General features: G+C 32.3%; 1 protein-coding gene across 1 annotated transcript in view; it reads right to left on the bottom strand.

The window, feature by feature from the left end:
* LOC130451071 (PAS domain-containing protein cky-1) overlaps positions 1-27,339 on the bottom strand; it is a 228,265-nt gene that overhangs the window by 168,692 nt on the left and 32,234 nt on the right. The window contains exon 2 of the mRNA XM_056789868.1: positions 16,737-16,743. Coding sequence (XP_056645846.1) covers positions 16,737-16,743 — 7 coding nt within the window. The remainder of the gene's footprint in view (positions 1-16,736; positions 16,744-27,339) is intronic.

The raw sequence follows: 27,339 nt of genomic DNA, 5'->3' as shown, positions 1-27,339 counted from the left end.
TAGAATTGATTGCATATGCACATTGCTCTTTCCTCGAACACTACTCGCTCCCTCCTCGCACATATCATTGATATAAAATAGTTATTGCCATGAGTACTCTGGTATCATTTTTCTCATGTAATTTTATTCTACCTCGTAAAATTGCTTTTGATATATCAAAATCATATTGAATTGGTAACCTTATGCACAACATTTTTGTTCCTGTAGGTTTCTAAGTTAATTCGTCCTTGACTTAATATTATATTGCTTGTCATTGTCATTTACAACACCCTTTCATAATAACTGTGCTTAATTTCAACCGTGCCCAGAGATACAACGTACTAACAAAAGAAATAACAGTACACCAAATTATTTTGTAAAAATTAGTCATCCCTGTATTTCCCGCGCTGTCTAGTTTGGTTCTAGATCAATAAATCCTTGATGTGAACTATAGTAGACACTCATCACTGTTAGTATATATCCACATAAAAAAATGCATTTTCTTTTATGCTATAGCTTTGGATAAATGTAGAGGCTCATTATTTCAATATTTCAGTAATATAAACGACATAAAGTTATTCAAAACAATTAATTTTGCTACGACTGAGTACTGGCTCTGAAATATATAACAAATTCTATATTCAGCTGACTACTGGGAACTAAACAAATGTGACTAGGATTTAGGTCTATATTTACCATGTTCGTAAAGATTACATTCTGGATAATAATTTTACTCTTAAAACTGTGTTCCGAGTAGGTATAACCAATAGTCACCTGCCTTTTATGCTAACCCATATAGGACTTTACGATGGCCCCGTATAGACCCAGAGTGGAGCCAAGTATGTACAACTCTGGCCCTAGCTTGGAAACCATTATTGGCCCAGACTTGGTGGGAATCTGAGATGATAACAATGTCTCAGGTTTGCAAGCCTGGACCAGACCTGGTTGCCTAGATAAACCTGGTCTGCAGCCGTGGGCCAGGCTGGTTGCTTGTAAAAATAGATTTTCAATTTATTTTTAATAAAATTATAGATTTATGATAAATTTCTATTAATGCACTCTAATTATTAATGTACATAAAAATATTAGGTAAATAATTGAAGAAATGGTACAATGGCACAAAACTTTACGATGGCCGAGGTCGGGTTACTCAGAAATCAGCCAGGCTTTGGTGAATATGGGATAGCCGAGGTAAATTTACATAGAGTTCAGCCAGGCATGGCTTACTATAGAATGGCCAAGGTCAAGGAATATATGACGTACCAAGAGGAATTCCGCTAGATCGTCTTCACGGTTGGATAAAAAAAGGGTCTAAAGAATGGGTCCAGCTACAGTGCTAATTTCAAACGAAGAAATAAAACCAGTTAACTAGATTAATGAGTTAGCAAAATGTGGCTTCCCTTGCAAAAAGAACGATCTTTTCAATAATGTTCAACAAACTGTATTTAAACAAGATAGAAACACGCCGTTCAATGAAGGACGTCATGGAGAAAAATGGAATAGATCGTTTTCGAAGAGACATCCAGAGTTGTCTTTCAGAGATGCTGAGGGCTTAAGAACATCAAGAAGTATGAAACAGAAGAATACTTATGAAAATGGTTCCGTGACCTTGAAGGATATTTAAAAGAACAGAATGTCTCTGATAGTACAACCTGCTGATGTAAGCGTATTTAAAGGACCCAAAATTGAGTAGTAAAAGATGGTATGATGTTGGTAGTCCAAACCAGAAAGTGTTCATATGTGTTTTAACAAAGACAACAGAATCCATTATATCCACTCAATCCTGATATACAAAGTGTGTGAAAAACCGAATCGAATATTCCGCTGCTCCTTGCGAAATATCAAAACCAGAAAACTGCAGAAAACTTGTGACTCTACTCAGATTTTTAAAGTCTGACTACCAGAAATTTCTCCAGTTGTAACTTTAAAAATTTTTCTTTGAATTTCTATATGTCAAATACAGAAAAGTATATAAGTAGTCAAAAACTTGTGTATTAATATTTAGTCTACTAAAATGGTTGATCTTTGAGTCTTGCTTGACTCTACTTAACATTGTAACTTTCATTTATTTATATTACAACTTATTTAAAACATGTACTTATATATTATTATCGAATAAACTTTATGTGTCGGATATTAGTACTGAAAAAAAGAGATTAAAAATCTTAGTGTAGTAAAAAAATATATTATCTATGTGACATCATTAATCCACAATTACCATAGTACTAACCATTTGGTAACTATCTCTTGGAAAATATACCGACCAGATTTGAGAGGTCTTACTACTGTGAGCATTTGCGATATTCCCGAACATGATAGAGCCTTTCTGTATCCGGTAATATCAAACTTTTTTCCAGAAACATCCTAAACATAGTTCAACAGTTATCTAATAACCACTCTCCATCTTTTTATAGTTTCCTCAACATTAACTCATGACTGACCCGTCAGATGGCATGCAACTTTGTCCTTGTTACAATATGAATGTTTAGTATGTAAACGATGGCTTAGAACCTCATTACAATAACTGGTTCTATAATTTCAGTCGCTTAATTTTTTATGCTTCATACGTTTATTAGAATAATTTTGAACAATTGGATAAATGACCTGTTGTCGATGATCGTATAATAATAGTTCCTGATCCAATACAAGGTCTTGTGATCTAAAATGAATATTGAAGTGGAAAGAAGAAAGAATAGGATAACGCAATTCTCTTTCTCTTTCTAATTGAGGTACAGTCGGAGGACTGACTCTCCTAGTCTATCTTTAATCTCTTTAAACATTTTTGTAACCCTTCATCAAAAGTCTTTTTAGTATCTCCAACAGATGACGGCCCTAGTTGTAATTATATTTTATGTACATACAGAGTGTCCCTAACTTCGACTGCCAACGCTTTAGGGGAAATTTCTTGGGTGAAATTATGCCTATAGGGATAGGGAACTGACCAAGAACGCATCCTTTCCAAGATACAGGGTGTGAAAGTTTTAAAAATAAAACGATTTGTGTCGATAAAATTCAAATGGTGTGATCGATTGTTATCAAAACTTCTTGGCGATTATAAGGTTGATGAACTACTTAACAACATGAATATATGATTTCTAGTTTTTCCCAGAGGCGTGTAGCGGGGATCAAGAACCCTTTTTCCACCCCTGAATAGAATCTTATTTTTTTTACAATTTTTGAATTCTACCATTATTCCTTAATAAAAAAGTGATACCATTTGACTACGTTAAAATTAACCGTGACCTTTCATATTTTGTCAGGTATAAAGAAGAACTTTATCCAGAAGTTCTGGTAATTTGTCCCTAATGTGTCATATAAATTTCTCCGTTCAATTTTTAACGAAATGTGTATGATCCTCACATTTAATCATCTGCTATTCGAGCCCATAAATTTACCGAAAATTTTTGCTGATGGGTAAAAGTAGCATAAGGGTTTTCATCCTTCCATACACGAATGTTTCGGGAAGTAAACATGCCTTCTCTAGTAAACATTGCCTCATGGGTAAATAATATTCATTAAGAAAATTCATCATTATCAGTATGTTGTTGAAGATATCCATAAGAAAAATCCATGCGAGGCGCAAAATCTCTTGGTAAAACATCTTGTACCTTGTTACCTTACCTGTTAATTTACAAGGATGTAATAAGTATTAAATTGCAACTCTCCATACAGAGTAATTGAGGGATCTCATACTTAAAAATGGTTGATTCTCTATATCATTCAAAACGTTGTTTTCAAAATTAACTTTACGGGTAGTTCGAGGTCGTCCGACGTTATTCCTTCCTATTTCTCTTAATCTTCTATCAATACTGGCAAAAATAGAACGGCACGGATGATGATTCGTTTACTACGATTTATGTCTATTTTCCTCACCTCCACTATCACTGAAGATCTCTGTGAATACGAAGGCTGTTATTCCTATTTCTTACCTTGCAATAAATAAAATCAATATTAATATATTCTATTTTTATTTTTACTCGTCTTCTTTTAATGTTGAAAATCATTTACCACGCAATTTGTTTCCAATATACGGGAATATAAAGAAATCGTTGGATACCAAATTAGAGCTGCATGGGAGATGGCCCCTAAACTCGATCTAGCTGATTCAAAATTCACTAATTTGAGCACCGCTGTGAGAACTTGCTTTGTTATGATAAAGACTAATCCATCGTGTCTTATTTTGCTCTAATGCAACTGTCGGCAATATTTGCTCCACCTCTGAACAACTTTTGATTTAATTCACTATGAAACATTCAAACAATGGTTTACTGTTTTCTTTAAAGTTCGTACGTATAAATCCATTATACGTTCACTCATTTTTTAAGCATTTATCAAATTTATTAATTCAAATGATCATGTAGAAACTGGTTATACTAGATGCCTTTATCTTATGCTGTATCATATCGATCTTCTTATCAAAGCATTGATGTCATCGGGCGCAACGTCAGATTTTTGTCGACATCACGTACTTCATCCAGATCGGCCACGTTTGAATTCATTTATTATAACAGTTTTTCTCTGTACTTTAGAATGGAACTTCAACGCTATATAATGTTTGTACAACACTAATCGCACTCAAATAACGAAATGTAGTGATTGAGGTTATGTGACTGATTATACCGGAAATCTCGGTGACAGTCGAAAATAGTAAGACACTTATTTATGTGGTAGCACAACAAAATCTGCCATTTCTCATCAAGATTTTCTTGGGGGGCTTTCACTGATATTATGACTACGTAAATTCAAATCGTTTTAATTTGTGTTTGTTTATATAATGGTTTATATACACTATATACTAGAAACTAAAAAGGCCTCATTTAAATTGGAAAATGGAGTATTGTGGAAGTGTGTGGTGTCCGGAACTAGTGCGGGATAAAAATCTTCTCAAAATAGTTCAGCGTCGATCAACCAGATTATCTCTCGGGCGTACAAGACCTAGTTATACAGAGAGACTAAATATAATGGATTTACCAACCTTTGAACAACGTCGTCTTCGTAGGGATATAATAATCACCTATCGCATTTTAAATTTTAATTATGGTATGTTAAGAAACATATTTAATTTGGACATTGATAATCGGATTCAAGGACACAGATGGAAATTGAAAAAATAAATATTCACTCGTCGGACAAGGCAACATTTTTTGTGTAATCGTGTTTTTTCAACATGGAATCATCTACCTGAGGATATTGTAACGGCATCGTCTGTCAATATTTTTAAGAATATACTGGACGCTTTTCTATTTTCTAGTCTTTTTTCCCTTGTAGTTTTTAATTTTCTAACTAGGTACTTTAATTACTTTAATTTTTGATTAATATATATATATATATATATATATATATATATATATATAATATATTTCAGGGCTTATGGATCTTAGGGTCCCTGCCTGTACCTTATTGTAATAATAAATTTGGATTGAAGGATTATGATATTAAAGGATATTTGAGAATTTCCAATTTTTCTCAATACAAATCTTAAGGTGCTAAATCAAAATTGAAATAAAATTAATTATAATAAATGAATTTTAAAATAATTTTTTCCTTGTGCTTTAGCTTAATCTTCTCATGATGGCTGGAATATCGAATGCTTTCTTTAGATAATTAATTAGAGTGAGAAATTATTTTAAGTTTTATGCCTTGATTTATTACTATTGTGATTGGATAGATTTCAACACATAAATCAATATCGATAGCCGACTATCAATATTTTTTTCTCGTATTTTACGGGTGACTAATGAAGCTATTCTGTATTTAGCAACGGAAAACAATTAAATTTATTGTAAGACCCCCCTAAAATAACTAAACTCTGTTCTTTGTCGGTACGACGGCTGGTTGATCTTAAAAAGGAGTGATGCGACAATAAATTATTATTATGTACACTGCTCATCAAAGATAATCCACTCCTAATTTGAAGTGAACAATTGTTTGAATCGTACAAATGTTTTATGAATCACTTTTCTAGTTTTGCTAATTTTTAGGTAGCCTTTTTTGTCGGATACTCAATTTAATCAAATTTGATTGGAAATTAAATCCATCTCTGCAAATAATCAATTCATTAGATCTCCATAATATTTTGAACACTCAGTAATGTTTATTCTAACTCATAAAATACTATTGCAACAACTCAGACAAAGCTTATATTTAGTAGCCCTGCACTAAAGATCTTTTCAATAAATTTTTTATAACTATTCAACTAAAAATCTCTGTTAGACTAAAACTGTTGGACTCAAATAATTTTAGCTAAATAAATTTTTAGTTTAAAGCATTGAACAGGTATAATTCTAACTACACGTGACATTAAAATGTTTCTACACCCCAATGACTTAATTGGAAGTTCTAGAACCATTATTGATATTCATAATGAACACACTGTTCAGAGTACCACTACACCAACACTCACATTACATTGTCGACGCACGTTTAGTTAACCATAATCATCTTTAGAAACTGAAGGTAAACTGAAGTGTTGATCTAGTGATAGGGTAAACAGTGTACTCAGTATCCCAATACTTAACTAAGCTTAATGCGACCTTTTTCGTATGGAATTTGTTTTGTTAGAATGAAAGTTGGATTTCTCAAACTCGTTGATAAAGTAAGCAGTGGGTTGTGGAAAGTGTGTAAGGCCTTCATAAAACCAGAATGTCGCGATCACAGATGAGAAGGATGGTCATTTGGTCAAAACAACCACAACAAGGTCAACCAGTGACTGGTGCCTTCTACGAGAACGTTTTCAAGAGACTGTGTGCTGATAGAGCTACAACGCGGGTGGGTTCTTTACCATGGCAATGCACATTCGTCGTTAACAGTTCAGCATTAGAGATCATAAAACGTTAATTATCACTTCTGGAAAATTCAAAACTTAGCTGATAACACATCGATTTCATTGGTTCTTTTAGAAAGAACGAGGAAAGAATCATTGATAGCAGTTTCTTTCGAGGAATTTGTAACTCTAGAGATTCGATTGTTGTCGGAAATCAACTTACTGAAAAAACAGAGAAATTATACAATTCACACCGACAAAATAATTGAAAATGTTTATTCACAGGATATTTGATGGTGTGCGTTCACTTATATGTTAACATATAGAACACCGATAATGATAGTGAGTGAAAATTAGGTTACGAAAATGCATACGAATGCTAATAAAATAATTATGGTCTGTACAAAATATAAGTATAAAATTTGTTAATAATAAAATGTCTTTGATTCTTAAGTTGCAAACCAAACCGTTTGATACCACAAATTAGAAAAAAAACTGTTTCGAATGTACACCTGAACATAGTTTATAGCTGGATTCAATTATTACCATTCTAGTATATCTGGCAGTGTCCTCTAAAGTATCTTGATCAAAAACCTGTTTGTATGCTGATGTAGATACAGTTGATTATAGGCTATCAAATTTGCCAATGTGATCCTCCATGTTTCTCAGTTCATTTTCTTTTCAATATTTAACTCCATCAACTAAGCTGACAAACTTGTATTGAATAATACGTTTCTTGTGCTTCTGCGATTCTCATTTTTGTAAAGTGATCTGAATGCTTTTCTGATAAATTTCTAGTAGTTTTTTGTTTGTCTCAAGTTTATTATACTTCGGATATCCCTATAGTTGAGACTATAATCAGCATGGCAGCTACTATTCTATCATTTTTTCGAGCTTCCCCCTAAACATATCGGTCAACTCGTCAAATGAAAAATTTAGAAATCTTGAGTAGTTTTTAATTACCTGCTGACTTTAGTTTAGAGGCAAATTTTCTACTACACCGTTCATTTTAGCTTCATAGAAGTTTTTTAACTAAAAATAATCAGGCAATCAGTAAAAAAAGAATTTGCTCCAGTGGCGTAAAAAATAGGGGGATAAAAGTGACAACTAACCCTGACAGCGCGCCACTGGTTAAATGTTTCCAAGTTTGCTTATGTCAGAATATTACTGTATTAGACACTAAAATACTACTACATACTACTAAAAGATACTACTAAAATAAAATTTAAAGGTGTTCTTGATTTATGACAAATTTTGGATTTTGATTTAAAATTTCTAGCATCGTATATCTCAGCAACTAGGTCCAATAAGGGTTCGTATTCCTATATCAAAATTAATCATTTATTGAGCGTTATCGGTCGAATATAGAAACACCCTGTATAATACTTTGAACTCATCATAATCTGCCTATTCGGAATAAAAATTCAATACAGTCAATTATAGTAATTCTGTCAACAAACTTTTCCATTTATTTGCCACAAAAAAAATTAGGAACAAGATTTGTGTTTTCACTATTGTTAGCTTAAAGTGTTTACATAGTTATGCATATTGTATGAATTGAAATAACAGCATAAAAAGTGTGATTGTCGGCATATGTTTGAATGAGCATAATTCTTGGTTATAACTTTTACACTGATGTCGTTCGTATAACATTTGTAATTTGTTCTGGTCAGGACTAAATACGTAAAAATAAGTTCAAACTATGAAAAAGGTATTTCCAACTTTGAAACAAAGTAAAAGTTTGGTCTTGAACACAAACTAGTTTTGCGTATTTATTTTTATATTTTCTATTTCTTCTTTCTAGCATAAGTTAATGATAAACTTTTCCATTAACAACTTTCTCTCATTTCTTCAAATCTCTTCATTTAATTTAACTTCTCCCCTTATGGTCGGAACGCGAAATATATCGCGAAATATATCAGAATATACGAGGATGGTCCTAGAAGTACCTGGCCCAACAAAAATTTTGGATAAAAATATAAAAATATATTTACTTTTATACACTTTTCTCTGAGATGTTGAATGAGTTCGATACCCTTTTTATAATAAGACTCGTCAGACTCCTCAAAATAGCCATTAACTACCAACATCACCTTTTCATTGCTGGAAAATCTCTGACCACCGAGCCTTTTGTTCAAGTCTGGAAGCAGGGGCTAAATTTGGCAAATAGGTTGTATGAGGTAGCAATTCAAACTATAATTCATTGATTTTGGCCATTACAATAACGAATGTGTGATCTGGTGGATTGTTTTCATGAAACAACACTTTCTTCTTAGCCAAATGCGGCCGTTTTCGCTTGATTTCTTTGCTCAAGTATTGCAATAAATTCGCATAATACTCGTCGTTAATAGTTTTTACTTTATTAACATAGATTATTTTTAGATAAAAATTATCCCACGAGCATCCCAAAAAACCGACGCCTGCAGATGGACCAGTCTATGCCTTCTTTGGAGCCGGTTCTCCCTTTTCAGTCCATTATTTCGATTGTTCTTTTGTGTTGGACGAAGTGATGGACCCACGTTCCATCCAAGGTTATGAATCGGTGCAAAAATACGGCTTTATTCTGTGAAACATTACCACACACTCGACGAAAACATCTTCATCACGCTGTTTTTGTTCTATTGTGAGCAAACGTAGCAGCCATCTTGCGCACAGTTTTCTCATGTCCAAATTTTCAGTTATTATTCTATAGACTGCACTTTTTGGAACGCCTACTATGTCTGCTAGCTCGCTCACTTTCAATCGACGATCATCCAGTACCGCTTTGTGAGCTTTCTTCTGGTTAGGTTAGGTTTCTGGAATCGTTACCTCTTTTCTTGATACCAAATGTCCATAGGTGTCGATGTTGAATTTATGTACTTTATGTACTAAAGGTACTATGGAAGTTATGAGAAAAAAATTTGAAGTCATGAAGTTTGGTGGTCGTATTAAATTTATAATACTGTATATATTAAATTGAATGGTCAGCAGAACTGGGGTGAGCAGTGAATAAATGCCAACAAGAAGAGTGAAATTACAATTACTTATTTTGAAACCAAACAAATGAACAACTAAGCTGAATAAAACCATTCAAAACTATACTTTTACTTTGGGTTCATCTTCATACTGATCTACTAGCAAATGAAGAAGCTGACCAAAACGCGCGACAAACAGCAATTAGTGAAAACATGAGTGATATGCAGACTAGGGTGTGTAACGATAGACAACAGTTACTCAAATCAAAAGTGCGAAAATTGTGTCAAAGCAATCAAAACTACTTAATGCGAATTTGTAAAGTGAAACCCTGGTCACAGTCAATCCCTCCAAGTTAAACTAACTAGGTAACGAATAGGCCAGACTATGCTTACTCATAGTTTTAAATCACTAAAAGTGAATCACCAAAACAAGACAAGACAAGACAAGGGCAAGTACATGGCAAAAAGTGTAATATCCAGAATTTCTAAATGAAATTAACATTTACTATTATAAATCCTAACAAAATATTATACGATAGTTTTTATTGCTCAAAATATATCGCGTTGAAATTCATCAAGACCTTTTTAATTTATAAATTTGATTTATCGCTAGACCGTCACCGTTTGGCTAATACTACACTGAGTCGAACAAGAAAATACTCATAAAATGTTGTTAATATGAATGTCAATTTACCGGCGGTACTTCTTGTGGTGTACCACAATTACCCCTTTTAAACCGTTACAATCCGAAATTATTCACGGTTTTTCTGAAGATTAATTGTTATCACACCAAAATTAATCGAAATTTTCACATAAATTGTTTAAAGATGATTTCACTTAATCGTTTATATGAATTTCTAGCTAAAGAGATATTTACAGTGCCGTGGACATATTCATTATTCTCCGAGGATATTAAAAATAAGAACAGAAACGCAATATTTGGTTTGTAACAAAATTTGTTGCTTAAAAATGAATATGAACCAGAAGAAAAGAACATAAAATAACTATTGATTGCTATTGGAAAAGAGTAGATATTATTTATGCTGCTGCACACAACAAGAGTTTTGGTTTAAACTAACAAATAACTTAAATACTTTGTATTAATAACAATTTGATATTAAAATTATGAATCGCTAGCTATGATCAATAAACTTTCCAATTTAATTTCACACTTTTACTTTTAATATATCTACGCCCTTGATTAAACTTGATAATTATTAGTTATGAACAATATAAATTAACTAGAAACAATAAGATTCTTAGATAATGAATTGAAATACCGCCTTCTGCGACGGTCATCAGGACTTATGACGTATAATTCTTTAAATAGACATTGTGGGAATCTGCACTTCTTAGTAAAAAATATCTATGAAATAATATTATTATTGAATATATTTATTTGCATACAAACAAACAAACATATAAATTATTCTTAGTTCTTAGATTTTTAATTGTACAATATTAAGTGTGACTAAGAAATGATTAATAAAAAATCATGTTTCTCATGAAAAATGATCATAAGTATAGTATAATCAAGAAAATAAGCTCGTTGGTATGAGCTTCCTTGTGATTATTTATTTCAATTCGTAAGCTGTCTCAAAAATTCGTAAGAAATATGTAAACACTCCTATCAACTAACTTGGTTTACTTCAGTGAGTTCTTATTAATCCTTTGAGTTAATGAGGATAGATAAGAGCTAGAGGTAATCGGCAACCGATTGCTTAGATCTCGATCAGCAATTTGCCACTTGACTCTATATTCGATGGATGCCCTTTCATTGAAAACCTTTGATTTGTTTTCACAGACTGACTTAGGTTTATAAGGCCGATCAAACTAAAATTTTTCTTTTTAATACTGAATACGAGGATATATTGAAAAATTCTTAGCCTACTATACAACCAAACAAAATTTCAATGTCAAAATATTTTATTACTCAACATATTCTCCTCTTAATTGGATACATTTATTACAGCGAACCTGCGAACGTTTCTAGATCTTTCAAAAAAATGTTTCTTCTTGTTCTACAAACCAGACCTCCACAGCTTTTATTACCTCCTCGTTGGAAGAAAATTTACCACCTTTTAAACTTTTTTTCAGTTGAGGAAAGGGATGATAGTCGGACTGAGCCAAATTTTGTGAATAAGGGGGGTGTTCTAGTAATTCAAACCATAAATCACGAATTTTTTGCATGACAACATGAGATTTGTGTGCAGGGTCGTTGTCCTGCAAAAACAAAATACATTTGGATATCTTTCCATGTCTTTCGTAGAGTGGTCACTAATTTCGAATAATAATCTCCAGTTTTTGTTCTATCCTTATTCAAAAATTCAATCATAATTACTCCATGGCAATCCCAAAAAACTAAAGCAAGAACTTTCCCAGCAGATTTTTGGATACGAAACTTCTTAGTTCTTGGAAAACCAGAGTGTCACCATTCAATCGATTGTTGCTTTGTTTCTGGATCGTAGAAATGTACCCAAGTCTCATCCATAGTAACAATTCGATTTAAGAAGTCTACATCGTCTTCAAATCGAGCAGCGATCGAACGCGATGATTCTACTCTTGCACGCTTTTGGTCAACATTCAAACATTTGGGGATCCATTGTAATACAAAAATTTTCAAGTTTCCGGATCTCTATTTATTTACTAATTTGATGTGAAAGTTATCTGAGGCTGCTTCCAAATATTTGAAGCCACTGCCAATGCAATTAATTTCTTTAAAATATTTGAGAGTCGACTGGTATATTATAAACATTATCCAATACATTTTTATACCCTATAAGTTATAGGGGTGTTAATTATACTACTTAGTTAATTTCTTATAAAAAGTTTGCAATCTCGAAGCAAATTTTTCACTTGGACCCATGATCTTCCCTTCTTTTTTAAAATTCTTACCAGCCATGGTATTAGTGGGGTTCCCTTTTTTTCCTGGTATTTAACTTTCCAAAATTTTCTTGACTGCCACTGAATATAAATTGCTTTGAAGATTTTTATTTTTATTTCTATAAACCTTTTTTGTTTATGAGCCTCTTACTTAATGCATATTTAACTTTCTTTATTATATTGTTTAGTTGTAAACCCTGTCTTCCTGTTTCTTCCAACATAATTCCTAGATATTGGATGCTTCTAACTTGTTCTATGAATTGTTCTATGAATTCCTCTTCAACCCTGATTTCAATTTTTGTTGATTTTCATTCCCTTTTCTGTCCATATTTGGTTCCAGTTGATTAAATTGATTTATAGATCCTTCTCTCTCTCTCTGTTTTTAATTTTCTTTTCTGCGTTTCTAATTAATTCATCCATGTAAGCTATGAATAGTAATGGGCTCATACTGCCTGAAATAATTTTCCGGATCTCTTTGTCATTCCATACGATTTAGAGCAAAGATCATCATACATTTTGTATGAAGTTGATATGTAAGAAACTTTACTAATTTCTTATGAATGTCTGAGGCTGTATAAAGCCACTATCACTCCAATTAATTTCTTTAAAAGATTTGAGAGATGACTGGTATATTGTTAACATTATCCAATACATTCATAATTTTAAATAAAGCAACTTCTTGAAAAATTATATAATATTTTGAAAAAGTAACCGAGGTGTTATATTGTGTTGGCCGAAAAATAATTCTCGTCGACTGAGTATATTATTATATTATTTATGAATAAAGTATTTATCCATTCGAAAGTTTCTAAGTCAATTCAATGTTATATAATAAAGAAATCACATTAATCCAATTTCCAATGAAGGCAATGCGCAATGTAGGTGTATACATCAACGATTAGTGATGTCAGACAATAGATTTTGTTCTTTATTAAATTTTTTTGCATTTAATGAATATGTGGCGCTTAACTGAAGTTTGTATGAGAAACCAACAGTGCGAATTCTTGATATAAATATCATTTCAAGCATCTTGAATGCAAACTAGGTAAGGAAATAGCGTAAGCGAGTCACTGTTCAGTGCTCAGATCAGCATCCACGACGGTATGGACCCAAACCGCAGGACCGGACCTGAAATATGTCGAATAGTTGTTACTGAAGAAAGGTATTGCCTTCAACTGTTTCTTTCGATGCATATTTCAAATTTAACACTCCAATTGACAATTCAGCCTGCTTTTTTATTTATATTATATATTATAATTTTATCCTATTGATATTTCTTCCTGCTTATTATAGCGAGCATTTGACTATATTGATAATGCAATTTTTCTGTTAAATTGTTACTTTTAGAAAGTTTTAAGCAATTCGTTGTATTTAAGCTACTCTTTCCGATCAGGTCTCCTCTCAAGGCGTTATCCGTAACGTTAATATATTAATATAGACACAAAACGTAATTTCCTTGATCCTCAATTCCTTATTGTTGCCCATTATTCATTATAGACATCATTCTTATTAGTACTATTGATGTTTATTTTGTGCTCTACCTTACCAGTAGTTATAAATACACACTACTTCCAAACTCAATTTATACAAGTGGTTAACGATTGTTGATGAATTTTTGACAATATACCAATTATTGTTCTGAAGATTATATACTAAGTAGCATGTTTTACAATGATGTAACCCCTAGATTTCAATTAGCCATCTAATTCTCAAGCTTCCATCATTTTTTGTCTGTTTCACTTCTTTAAACTTATTATTATAACAGTAGAATTGATTACAAGGCTGCTACTCTCATCTATCGGCAATAATTAGAAAGGGTTTGCTCGGTTTAAACCCCACCCTTTCATAATTTAATATAAATACTATTAAAACCTCATTTATCAATAGGAATATTGTTAATACGCTTGATATCATTTGATTAAAGACCGAAACTCACTAGCAACACGACACACATTTAATTTAATTGTCTGCCTACACACTCAGCCCACCACACACCACTCCACTCCACGCCACGCCAGTGTATTGATTCTTCTAAAAACTCTAGGTTACTAGACTAAATACTAGTGCTCTCTATAACGTGCTACAAACTTCTGAAAATTTTTCTTTTCAAAATTATAGAATAAAACTAGTCTGTCGTCACGTGATGTGTTATAAATGTGTACACAACATTGTACCACATGAATCGACATCGCATGGCGTGGGGTGGCGTGGCGAGGCATGTTGCCAGTGGGTTCCAACATTACAACTCATAATTAAATTACCATTAAACATAGGGAGGTTACTGCTTCGATCAAATATTGATATCTCTCAAAATTTTATTTTTCTATAGAGTTACTGTTGTGATTGTATCTTGGTATCGTTATAAATTGAACTGAAACTCTGTGAGAGGTTCTCCAATAATGGTTGAAATTGAAATGAAAGATTCCCAGTATCAGAATATTACGATATGGCACAATTTGTTTCATTAAAATATAAGTGTAAAAATTGTGAATGTGAATATGATTTAATCACAGTAAGTAAATGTCGGATTATAGAAAATTTCTAGTAGGTACCACATTAGCTATATTGTTGTTGTGATTGTGCGTATACATACATTTATCAATAAATTTCAGGAAAGATCGTTCTATAATCAATAATGCAATTAGTGTTATGAATTTTGCTAACCTAATTTGTAGAAAAACTTGGGCTTGACCATTTATAATATGTCTGAATACTATCTCTGAGGATGAATGTAAATAACTATTATCATTCAATTTCTGGGGTAGTTCATTTAGCTCTAGAAGACATCCACCCTTCACCAAGTACTGATGAAAAAATGATGATTTTCAATATCCAACTATATACCTAAAATGAAATTTTCACGACTGGTGTATGATGTTCTATAGATTGAATTCTATAGACAAATTTATGATCATTAGATCAGCTAACAAAGGATAATTTACTATGTGCAAAACTTTTAAAATGACACATATTTTATTACTATTTGTAATAATAAGTTTACTGCCATCTGCACTTACTATAAAAATATTTGTAGTTACAGATTAGTTACTCTAAAGCTTTTGACACTAATTAGTCCAAACAAAGAAACATAAAAATTTTTTCTCAACAGGATGGAGCTAATCGTTTTCCTAGACAATGTATAGCCGTGAATGTTATATCGAATGGCCAGTTAGGTCACCCGACTGAATTCCTGTGGAATTGTGATGCTACTTGAAGTCTGAAGTTTATCATCTAAATTTCTTCAAGAATCATGACAAAATTCCATAATTGTTACGAATAATTAGTAACGCATTTTCGAACAGGCTCTACAATTATTGCACATGGAAGTTAGAGATGGGCATCGGCTCTGTACATGATTAAAATGTTTTTAGAACAACTGTTCTAATCTAAGCATTTTTTTCAAAGAATGGAAACGGCTGGCCCTAACATGTTACTTAACTTAAGACCCCTTGTCATTTGAGGTTTTCAAGAGATGTTTTGTGGCGCTAGAGTGCTAAAAAAGGTAAATAAGTTCAAACACGTTATAAAAGAAGTTACTCGATAAAATAAGAATACAAATTTCACTCGCGACATTCTGTATACCTGATATGTGTACTAGGAGTAATTAAAATATATATTCTAAAAAAAAATAGCTTTATTTTGAAGCTTCTTTCTTATTCGATGGAGGGTATATTTTCCCCACATTCCTATCGATGCGTCGCGTATTTTTGTTAAACATCGCAACATATTTTCCATCGATTAATCATCATGGGTAATTAGAAGTTATAATGAGGAAAAAACATATCATTAAAAGCATTTATTTTCCATTCAATAAAGGTATTTACGAAATAAGCTAAATTGATTGTGACAGAAAATATGTTGGGTAAACTAAAAGTTATATTAGTATTCAGTTTAAGGGGCATCTAGCTAATTTAAAATATGAACCGACAGAAAAATTACGTATTGCCCAGTACCCTATCATTTATAATAACACAATAAGTATAAATAATGTGAATGTTGTAAAAAATGATTGAGCAAAAGATAAGTAGACGCATTGGAAAATATTGAAATTGTTAGATGTGGTAATAATTTGAATAGACACAAGCAAAAATGTATTTCAATTACGCAACAAAAAAACAGTGTATATGTGAATAGGATAAGTTGAAGCTTTACTTTACCTTCGGTCTTTGAAGACATTGTAGAAACACGTGGCAAACAGTGAGAGTTAGTGTGTTCAGTATGAATGTTGAAGAACTTCCAATTTAGTCATATTCATAAATCATGAAGATCCTTTCTTGACAAATTATCTGGAGATTTTGCCTGATATGAAGAAGTTATTAGAAGAATACGATGCTCCAGACTTATTTTAATATAATCCATAATTTATTAAAACGTTTTTAAAAGCAGTCACCTACAATTATTCTTTTCCTATTCTAATCTTATATTTTTGGTCTAGTGTTATTTTTATAAATTGCATCTAAAATATCGCACATTCAACTCAACTTTTAAAATCTCCATATTCTATCTTTTATTCAGTTATGTATGTTTCTTTCTTTAATCCTTTAATATTCTCTCGTTGAGTTTACAGTTATTTTCTATTTGGCATGTTTTTGCAAGTTGTAATCCAATTTGAAATATGTATTGTTAAGATCCTTGAAAATAAAAGTGAGTGCTGTCCTGTACATGACTTTTCAGCGTAACCATACGACATTAGCAGCCGCAAGGCAGGAGGCCGAGCCGGCGAGCCGACGTGGAGCCGATGATGGTGCAGCACATGCCCGATTGTTCACCGCTTTGTTACTCCCCCGCTTCTAAGATCCGTAACAGCGCATAGCGCACTGCGCACACTAGGTCACTACGTGCGCCCACTACTATGCTTTCATTTCAATTACCATTAGAAGCGATCGAGAAGTGCATTCGTAAGCTTATGGCTTCGGCTTTGCGTTACCGATGCGTATTATAATTAACTCTTTACGCAATTATTTCGCTCGTATCGTAAACATTAGGCTCCACCTCTTTTATTACGAATTCTTTCAAGCGATGCGAAATGCTTTGGAATATACGTTCACTGAAATTTCATCGGATTGAGTTAAAGGTGGACGAGATCGGGTACCTATTATTATAAAGCAATTTAAAATATGCTTGCATCTCATAGTCGATTTAATAGGATTTAGAAGAATACAATTACATTATCTGATATCGGGAATCGTCAAGAGCAAACATTTTTCCAATCAATGAAATATTTCGAAAATGAAAATTATGGATGACGTTAATAGGAGTGGTAGACACTCATTATCAAGATAGATATATATTTGAATGGTCAACAGGTTAACTTACATTTCAGTTCAATAGACGTTTCAATACAGTGACGATAATGATATAGATAACAACCATCTAGCGACGATGATTCTTCAAAGTTAGAAAGATCCTGTATTGACACAAATTTTCGATGTTAAATTTACTTCCGAAGATTAAGGAATTAAGGAAAATATTCCACAAGAAAAACAAACAATTCTACTATGTAATTATGTTCTGAAAGCCTATTTATATTGATTGCCCAATGCACCAATCAACGAATAGAAATTGTAGAAACAACATCTGAAAGAAATATTCCAAATACATCGAGTGATGGTTTCAAAAATGAGAAAAGGACAAATATCACTTGTCAAATGTGTATAGTAGCAGTCTACAATGTTTGTTTTGCTTCTTGTTTACCTTGTATATATGCAATAAAAAATAAATGTTAAATCACAATAGCGGTTTTCTTTAAACTATTTTACTATCATAAAATACTGTTGGGACACATATGACCCACTCTCCAATACTATTGGGACAATTATTTTGCAATAATAAATAAATAATATTTATTTGAATATTTGTTTTTACCCTCAAACTGAATTAGCAATAAATATTTTGTGCTATAAACATGAATTATTAAAATAAAAAAATCGTGTTGAGGGTTAAAACACAAATGAACAGATTCTTGTCTAATTATCTGATTGGAATGTCTTTGTCAACTACTATTACATAATATATACTCTATACGTCATCAAAAATAATGATATTATTCTGCAGTAATTAAATGATGTGATTAATGATCATTATTCACGGGGTGAAGCAACTAACGTCATACATTAAAATTTTTTTATTTGCAAGTCATATGAAGATTTTATTTTGGCACTACTTGACGATCTTGAGATAAAAACGAGAATTGCGATTGGCGAATCGACATTTTATATTAGTTGATAGTTTTTTCCAAACATAATTACTGTGTGAGAAATTATTTGAATATCATAGTAAACAAAGTCAAACTTTGATCGTTATATATTTAAAACGTTATATTGTTGTATAATAAAAAATGAATGAATGATTAGATTACATATCTAGTGTTCTACTCGCACATAATGGCTATTATTAACCCAAGTGATTTATGTCACTCGCCTTCGGCCTGTGACATAAACACACCTTCTTTAATAATTAGCCATCATTATCTTCTCGTTGTATAATATACTATTATTTCCGAATAGTTTATATATATATATACCACAAAAGACTAATAAATAATGGAAAAGGATCAAACTACATTCAAATACTCCTTTAGACTGAAGAGTACCTAGATATAAATATAGATATTTTTCTTTATTCCTCAGCTTCTCAACTATCAATACTGGTAAGTGAAAAATTGGATTTTCGACAAAACAAAGTATAGGTTTTGATGAATGGTAACTATATAAATATAAAACATAGTTCGATTATAGTAGATTTGGTGGGCGTTCCTCGTGATAGGTTATTTTAACGATATTTCTTTCCTATCCATAGATCGTCGGTGCTGCAGGTTTTCCTGAAGCTTGGTGAACCGGTTTACCAGTCAAATGACCGACGAAAGGAAATAATGCAAACCGCAGATGTGAGAGAAAATGCTTTATTGTCAAAAAATTGTTACAATTTGTAGACAAAAACTTGTAGAAATTAAAAAACAAACATTAAATAAAGATGCAAATAAAATAAAATTTCAATATATAGAAGAAAAATACAATGAGTTACAAAATTATAGGTAAGAGTAATAGGTAAGAATTAGTATATATGTCCTATATAAGTCGAATATAAGCAAATATTAAACCAGTTTACAACATGCCCGGAGTTAATTTTTATTATCGTCGTTTACAAAGTAGAAGGCATTTTCCAGTAAATATACCCTCAAATTATTGCGGAATGCGGGAAAAGATTACATCGATTTGATTTCAATTGGCAAGTGATTGTGCGTTTTTTGCATTGTATAATATTGAGCCCTCAACTAACTCTGAACGTGGAGTAGGTAGGTAAAGGTCGTGCTTCGCGTTCCTAAGTGGATAGCCATGCAACGACCTTTCTGCAATTGGAGAAGCGTGCTTAAGAATTAGACAAACGGATTCAAAGAATTTTTAATCTTTTAAAGAAGCCGCTGCAGTGAGCCCTGCTGTTTACCCCTAGTAAAAATCTATATCTTTTGTAGTTTGAAAATTCGCTAAAATAAAACGTTTTTGTCCATGCAATTTGGACTAGGGAAAAAAGGGAAGATTTAAAAATACAAATTGAAATTTTAGTGTTAAAAATTATTATGTGTGATATGGAATTATGTTGTCGTACAAGAAGAAGCTTGATTAACGTTAAAGGTTACAATAAACTTATAAAGTGTTATATTTTTTATTAGAAATTGTTTATTTTCAATTTTTCAGTTCAGTTAACAAATAATAAAAGCATGTTTTTAAAAAAAAAATTTCTTTTAAATTTTTTTATCTTTGACTTTGAGATTATAATATTGCAATACTGAACAGTTAGTTACTACTGACATTGGTTTCTAGTTACTTAATAGCCTCAAGTATTTTATTGATGAAATTTTAATGAAATAGAAGCACTAAATTTTTGCGATTTTAAGCTGGTTTGAATTTCAACTTCACAATGCCTCTTGTTTCTAATCTGATAATTTTGAATATCCGATTGCATGTTTTGGGGCTATTTTATCTTTGATGTTGAATCTATAAATAGTATATCTTTCTAAACTGTTAGTTACTTTCGACGTTTGTTTTTGATCACTTAATAGCTTCAAGTATTTGAATGACATAGATTTTTATAAGCTATTTTCAATATCTATAGCCATATATCGTGCATAACAGTTAAGGAAATCCCACTATTGAGAATTTAGTTGTACATAATAATCTATATAGTACACGAAAATTATACGAATACTTCCTTCTTTGTTTTCTCTTTTTCGATAACAATCAAACAAATTTAATTGAGTATATTTTGTTACACGAACGTGTAATAACTCATGATTTTTGAGAAATTCATGTATTGGCATTTTAATTTGAAGTTTCTACCTAAGACTTTTGCTTAACTAATAAATTTACCTTAGTCTAACGGGAATACCATTTACTTATAGTCATCTTTCTTTACATATATGGCGGTCTAAGAAGACACACCGCTATGCATAGTATACTGTAACTACAAATATAGAATGTTCAAAAAATAATTAAATAAGTATTTCATCTATTAAATCCATTCAATATCATAAAAAATTTGCATGCAAATGTTGATAAAAGAACATAAATCAATTTTTTATTAGTTTCTATAAAAAATTATGAATACTATGTTTGTTAATATTAAAAATAGTTGTAAATACATTGTAATCCATATCGTATTTTATTAATTATCAAAAGTGAAATGGATACGTAACTTTACTACATATCACATAGTATACAGCAGCATTGAGAAGTTTTTATTCACGTAAAAGAAAAAATCAGGCAATAATGCTTTAAAATCGGTTTTCATGAGAATACATAGTCTGTTGTTACATTAAAATATGTGGATTAGGTAAAATCATATCACCACTGTCGATTATACGAGTTCAATTAGTTACAGTAAGAAATGTAAAAATAAATATATGTATGATACACGCCATCGACAAACTCCTCAAAATACCCATCGTTTCAAGTCTGGGGAAAGAAAATAATCCGATTGGGTTAGATCTTGCCAATAGGGTGTATGAGGTAGCAATTCAAATTTTACTCCATTAACTTTGACCATTACTAATAGATGTACGAGCTGGTGCATTGTCTTGATTAAACAAAACTTTCTTCTTAGCCAAATGCAGCCATTTTTGCTTTTTTAATGGATTTCTTCGCTCAAACATAGCAATAAGTTCGTATAATACTCGCCGTTGATAGTTTTTCCTTTTTCAAGATAGTTAATAAAAATTAACCCGCGTGCATCTCAAAAAACCAACGCCCTGATCTTGCCTGCATATGGAACGGTTTTTGCTTTCTTTGGAACCGCTTCTCCCTTTTCAGTCCATTGTATTGATTGTTCTTCTGTTTCGGGTGTAAAGAGATGGACCCACGTTTCATCTTTGGTTATGAAACATTGCCAAACACTCGATGGAAAAATCTTCACGTCGCTGTTTTTGTTCCAGTCTTAGCAAACGCGGTACCCATCTTACGATCAGCTTTATCGTGTTCAAATTTTTAGTTAATATGCGATATACTACACTTTTAGAAATGATTAACTACTATGTCCGCTAACTTTTAGCCGACGATTTAGCAGTATCGTTTTGTGGATTCTCTACATTTCTGTAATCGTCCTAATTTGGTCGACCACTCTGATGCTGTTCTTCGCAGGTCATACGGCCTCGATTAAACTTTGCTATCCAATATTTTACTGGTGATAACGAAGGAATTGGCTCGCCTAGAGTAGAATCTAGTTCGGCTTTTATATTGGTTGTGCTAAGGCCTTTCAAATAAAAGTATTGTATCACATAACGATGACCAATTTTTTCTATGTTTACAAATTCATTGAAAACGTTCACTATTGATAGCTGCCAAACAAATACTAAACAACGTGGCATCTTCAAACTTGAAACATATGCTGTATAAATTGTGTACTTTCTAATAAAGTGGTATTCAAGCAACTACCGCCATGTCTCGCTCAGGCCAGGTGCTTCTGGGAGTAAACCCGTACAGAAAATTTTTATTTTCATACATATTAGTTACTTAGATTGTATTAGAAATATATTATAATTTACATAACTTAGAGAAAAAGTCAATTGTAGATTTTTTTAGCATAAGACATTCTAGATTTAGCTGCAATATTCCTCTATTTATTGGTCACGCCAGTTACTTTAAGAACCATCTTCGTAGTTGCTTACTCCGGGACATACGATCAATTTCATCAATAACTGACTAAATAATGGTTTATTACTCTTTTTAGTTCACTGCAATGAATCAATAAAATCATTTGTTCATTGTTTTTTATATCAATATCAGTACTACAATCTCAATAATTGTTTTTAATGCTTCCGGATTCACACTGTCCTTAAATATATATAAAATAAGGAGGGAGAGAGAGAGAGAGAGAGAGAGAGAGAGAGAGGTTCGATAACTTTTGGGAAGGAAATTTTCCATATATGAAAGGTTTGTTGCTGTTGGCCCTTTGGAGGACGGGGGTTGTGCTTGCAGTCCTGGCTGGAAAAAAGGAAAAGCGAACGACCATTAGCCAGAAGAGCTTTAGTGTTAGTAAAAACGGCTCTTCTCGTTTTGAGAATATATATATATATATATATATATATATATATATATATTTCTTTTTTGGAATCTTTTTGGTTTTTTCTTGGTTTTTTTCTCAATTTTAATGGGGGGCGGGCGGGTATAGCTGCTGCTGTATTATACTCTATCGTCCTTAAATAAGCGAAAGCCGATGCTCCCGGATACGTTAAACTTCTACCACGCATGCTCTGAACCGCATTTAATCGATTTAAAATCTCTAAACTAATATCTGATATTGAATAAGGATCTTCATATTAAATAATCCAAATTCAAAATACATCAATTCCAATAACTAAATTTCAAATTTGATATTTTCTTAATGATGTCATACTTAGAGAAATAACTAAATATTAGTCTCACTAACTGGAAATAAATAAATCAAGACTCAATAGAAAATTCTGTAAAATATTTTCTAATAACTGGAGAAAATATAACTATATCTTCAAGATAAATACGTGTAGTGTATAGTGAAGAAATGCCAGCGGATTGTATTTGGTATATTTGAATATAAGTATACATTGGAATTCAGAGAAACAAAGCGTTTATCTAAGTTAATAGTCTAAGAAAGCTAAAAGGTCAAATGGTAAGAGGTCGTGGTGCACATTCAAGAGAGTAATAAATATTTCGGTTTCATACAATTTTTATAACACTTAACCCGTAATCTGATGGACAATTAAATTAGTGTTTAATAGTAAAACAAAATAACGGACCTGAATATATTTTAAAATAGATACACATACTTCTCAACTAATATCGTTTTCTTTTTAATTGCGAGTCTTGTTTTTTCTTAACGATGTTGAGTCGTATAGAACACAAGAAAAATCTTGAACTTTTCGAACATACTAATCAAGAATCTATCTATTAAGTTGCGACTGTTGATTACTTCACTAGGCTTCAATTACAAAAGGTGATATTATCTCTAAGTAAATACTAATTAACTATATCGTAAAAAATAATTATTTGGAAGATTGCATATTATTATTATTCAGTGACCTTAAAGGAATAAACTAATTACTACTAGGAATATATTTTTAAATGTCAATTATTTTGATTACAGTATTTTTAAATGCAATAAATATTAAACAAATACCTTTCTACTAAGACTCATTATAAAAACTGTATGAAAGATGCTTCTATAAGAAAAATTAATGAAAAATTTGAGAAAGAAAGGCAAGTTAATCAAGCACAAGGAAGTCTAATAGATCAAAATAGGAATGGACAGATTAGAAAGAAACAACGCAAAATAAGAAAATTGTTAATGTATTTGATAAAGAAAATATTCCAAGCAGTAATAAAATGTATCTAATAATAAATAAAAAAATATAAAATTAAGTTAGAAGCATGAAAATACTACTATTATATAAACTTTGAATTCATAACAAAGTATTGAGGCTAAGTAGCAAATACTCCAGTGAACATCCAGTCTACCCACCAATCGCAAGCTCTACCCATTACCCATTAAAATTTCTGCATGATCCAATTTATACAAAGAGTTAACAATATTATATCATACTAGCTGACCCGGCAGGTACTCCCTCAATCGATAAATGGAAGATCTAAACTTGAAACAAACAAAAGGAATCCTTTTTTTACTAAAACAAATAAAAATAGCTCGGTATAAATGAAATTTTATTATTAATTTTGATAAATTACAAATGGCGTTGCTTCATTATAAATCAGAGTTTTAAGAAACTCCAAGTTGATTCCGCAAACTTCCAACGACTGCCCTTGCGATTTATTTATGGTCATCGCAAAAGCCAGACGTACCGGAAATAGTAAACGTTCAAAATCGAATGGTAAATCGGTTGGAAGCATCGGTACACGCGGGATTAAGACATCCTCTTCTTTGTTTTTTTCCCTTTACGATTGTTGACTCATTGACATTATTCATCAAAGGATCACCGAAGTTAAGTTAATCGTCACTCAGATAGAAGGAAGCACTGTTTGTCTGAGGTATCGATCGACATAGAGGATGGATCGACATATTAGTTGGTTGTCAAATGTCAAATACAGGGTGCGGCAGCATAACTTCCTTTTTTAAAAAGTTCGCCATTTAGTCGGTAGATGTCGTAACGGAGTGCTAGTGGTCTCGTTCGAGAGGGGGGACTATAAAGTTTTGTCCCGGCACAGTTCAGTCGCCATCATGCGTTGGAACAGTGAGGAGCGTGCGTTTGCCGTTGAAGTTTACTTTTCGAGCGGATGTTCTGTGATCGCAACCCAGCGCGCCTTTCGGAATCGCTTTAATTTAGCCCCCTTGGCCCCTGTCCCGGACCGGAAATCAATTGTTACGTGGGTCACTACGTTCAGACAAACTGCAAGTGTGACAAGACGTGTTGCGATCACCACGGCGTTCTGCGCGCAAACATGCGTTTGCCCTTGGACTTTCCGATCGTTCTGTGAGGAGAATACTTCATGATGATCTTCATTTTCATCCATACAAGATGGCAATTGTGCAGGAACTTTCTGAACGTGACTTCAATTCTCGGAGGAACGCGTGTGAGGTTTTTCTGGAAGTCGTTCCTGAGGATGCTATTGTTTTTTTTAATGATGAAGCCCATTTTCATTTGTGTGGATCCGTAAACAAACAAAACATGCGCTACTGGGCTGATACCAATCCTCGACAATTGCATCAACGGCCTTTGCATTCACCTAAAGTCACAGTGTGGTGTGCAATTTACTCACGTGGAATTATTGGTCCCTGGTTCTTTGAGGAAAATGAAGTCACAGTGACAGTGAATTCGCACCGGTATGTAAACATGTTACAGGAATTTTTTTTCCCACGGCTAGATGAGTTGGACTTAGGGGACACTTGGTTCCAACAAGACGGAGCAACGGCACACACTTCAAGAACATCGATGGCTGTTTTGAGGGAACACTTCCCAGAGCGCCTTATCTCAATTAGGGGCGATTTGGAGTGGCCAGCCCGCTCTCCCGATTTGACCCCTTGTGATTATTTCCTATGGGGTTTTTTGAAATCCCGTGTGTATGTGAACCGTCCAAGGACCCTACAACATTTGAAGACGAACATCCAGGAAGAAATTGCCAACATAACGCCTGCTATGCTGGCAAGAGTCATGACAAACGCCAGAAATCGGTTTACTCAGTGTATGGAGAATGGGGGACGTCACCTAACTGATTTGATCTTCAAAACTCAGTAAAACAAAACTTTATGTATGTGCCTGTATTATAAAAAACGAATAAAAATTTTCTGATTCATACAATAAGTTTTATTAACTTTTGAAAAAAGGAAGTTATGCTGCCGCACCCGTTATTATAGTTGGGTTCAGAAATTTAATTTGCGGCAAAACTCAAGATTTATCATTCTACATATAGTTGGTTGTCTAATATAAAATATTATGATTACGTTCAGAAATTGAATTTGTGACAAAACATCAAGGAAAAATAAAATTGTTGTTTTTATTTTCTATACCAAAACGAGCCAAATAGATTAACGCGGCTATAAGAGATCAACTCATAAATAATTGAATCGAAACTAATCAGCAGAAGCATTTTTTTCTTCGTATATTTTTAACAATAAATAGAAATCTTCGCATACACATTTACTTACTTAAACAATATTTCTAAAAGGTCTTAGTAAGTCACAAATCTAGCCTATTTTTCGATATATTTACATATACTTTTTTCTATGATTTTTGAAAATGCTTATCTTATCGTATACCTACATGGGAATACGTATTGAAATACAACCAGCTTTCATAAAAAATCACTTCAGCCGTAAAACGTTATTAATGTTAATCAGTTAAACAAGTTGGATTTATTAAAATCGTAACGTAGAATTGGCGCAGATATTAGTCAGACCTGGTGATTCTGCAACTAGATAAATGAATACTTGGAACACCCATGGCGTTTGAGACTTATACTTAAAAAACTCTTATTAAGATAAATACATGGATATTAGTCGTTAATGTACATACCTTTTGCCGAGATTGTTACAATTCGATTTTCAAGGCAACCTAATAACTACTATAATCGTTGTTCCATTCCGATATTGAACCAATGAGAAATCTTCTGATTGAAATGAGAAAATCTATTATGGGGTGACCGCTGCATAAATTATAGTTATAAATATCGCTAAACAAAAGCTGAGAAAGCATTTTAAAATAAAAATGTAATGGTTAACAAGCTATATAGATGGATAAAATAAGGAAAGTTTATTACATTGACATAACTTGCAATTTATAAT

Source organism: Diorhabda sublineata, chromosome X (genome assembly GCF_026230105.1).
Source record: "Diorhabda sublineata isolate icDioSubl1.1 chromosome X, icDioSubl1.1, whole genome shotgun sequence".
In the NCBI taxonomy this organism is placed as follows: Eukaryota; Metazoa; Arthropoda; class Insecta; order Coleoptera; family Chrysomelidae; genus Diorhabda; species Diorhabda sublineata.
Note: the sequence above shows the minus strand (reverse complement) of the source record. Positions and strands in the feature narration are given on the sequence as shown.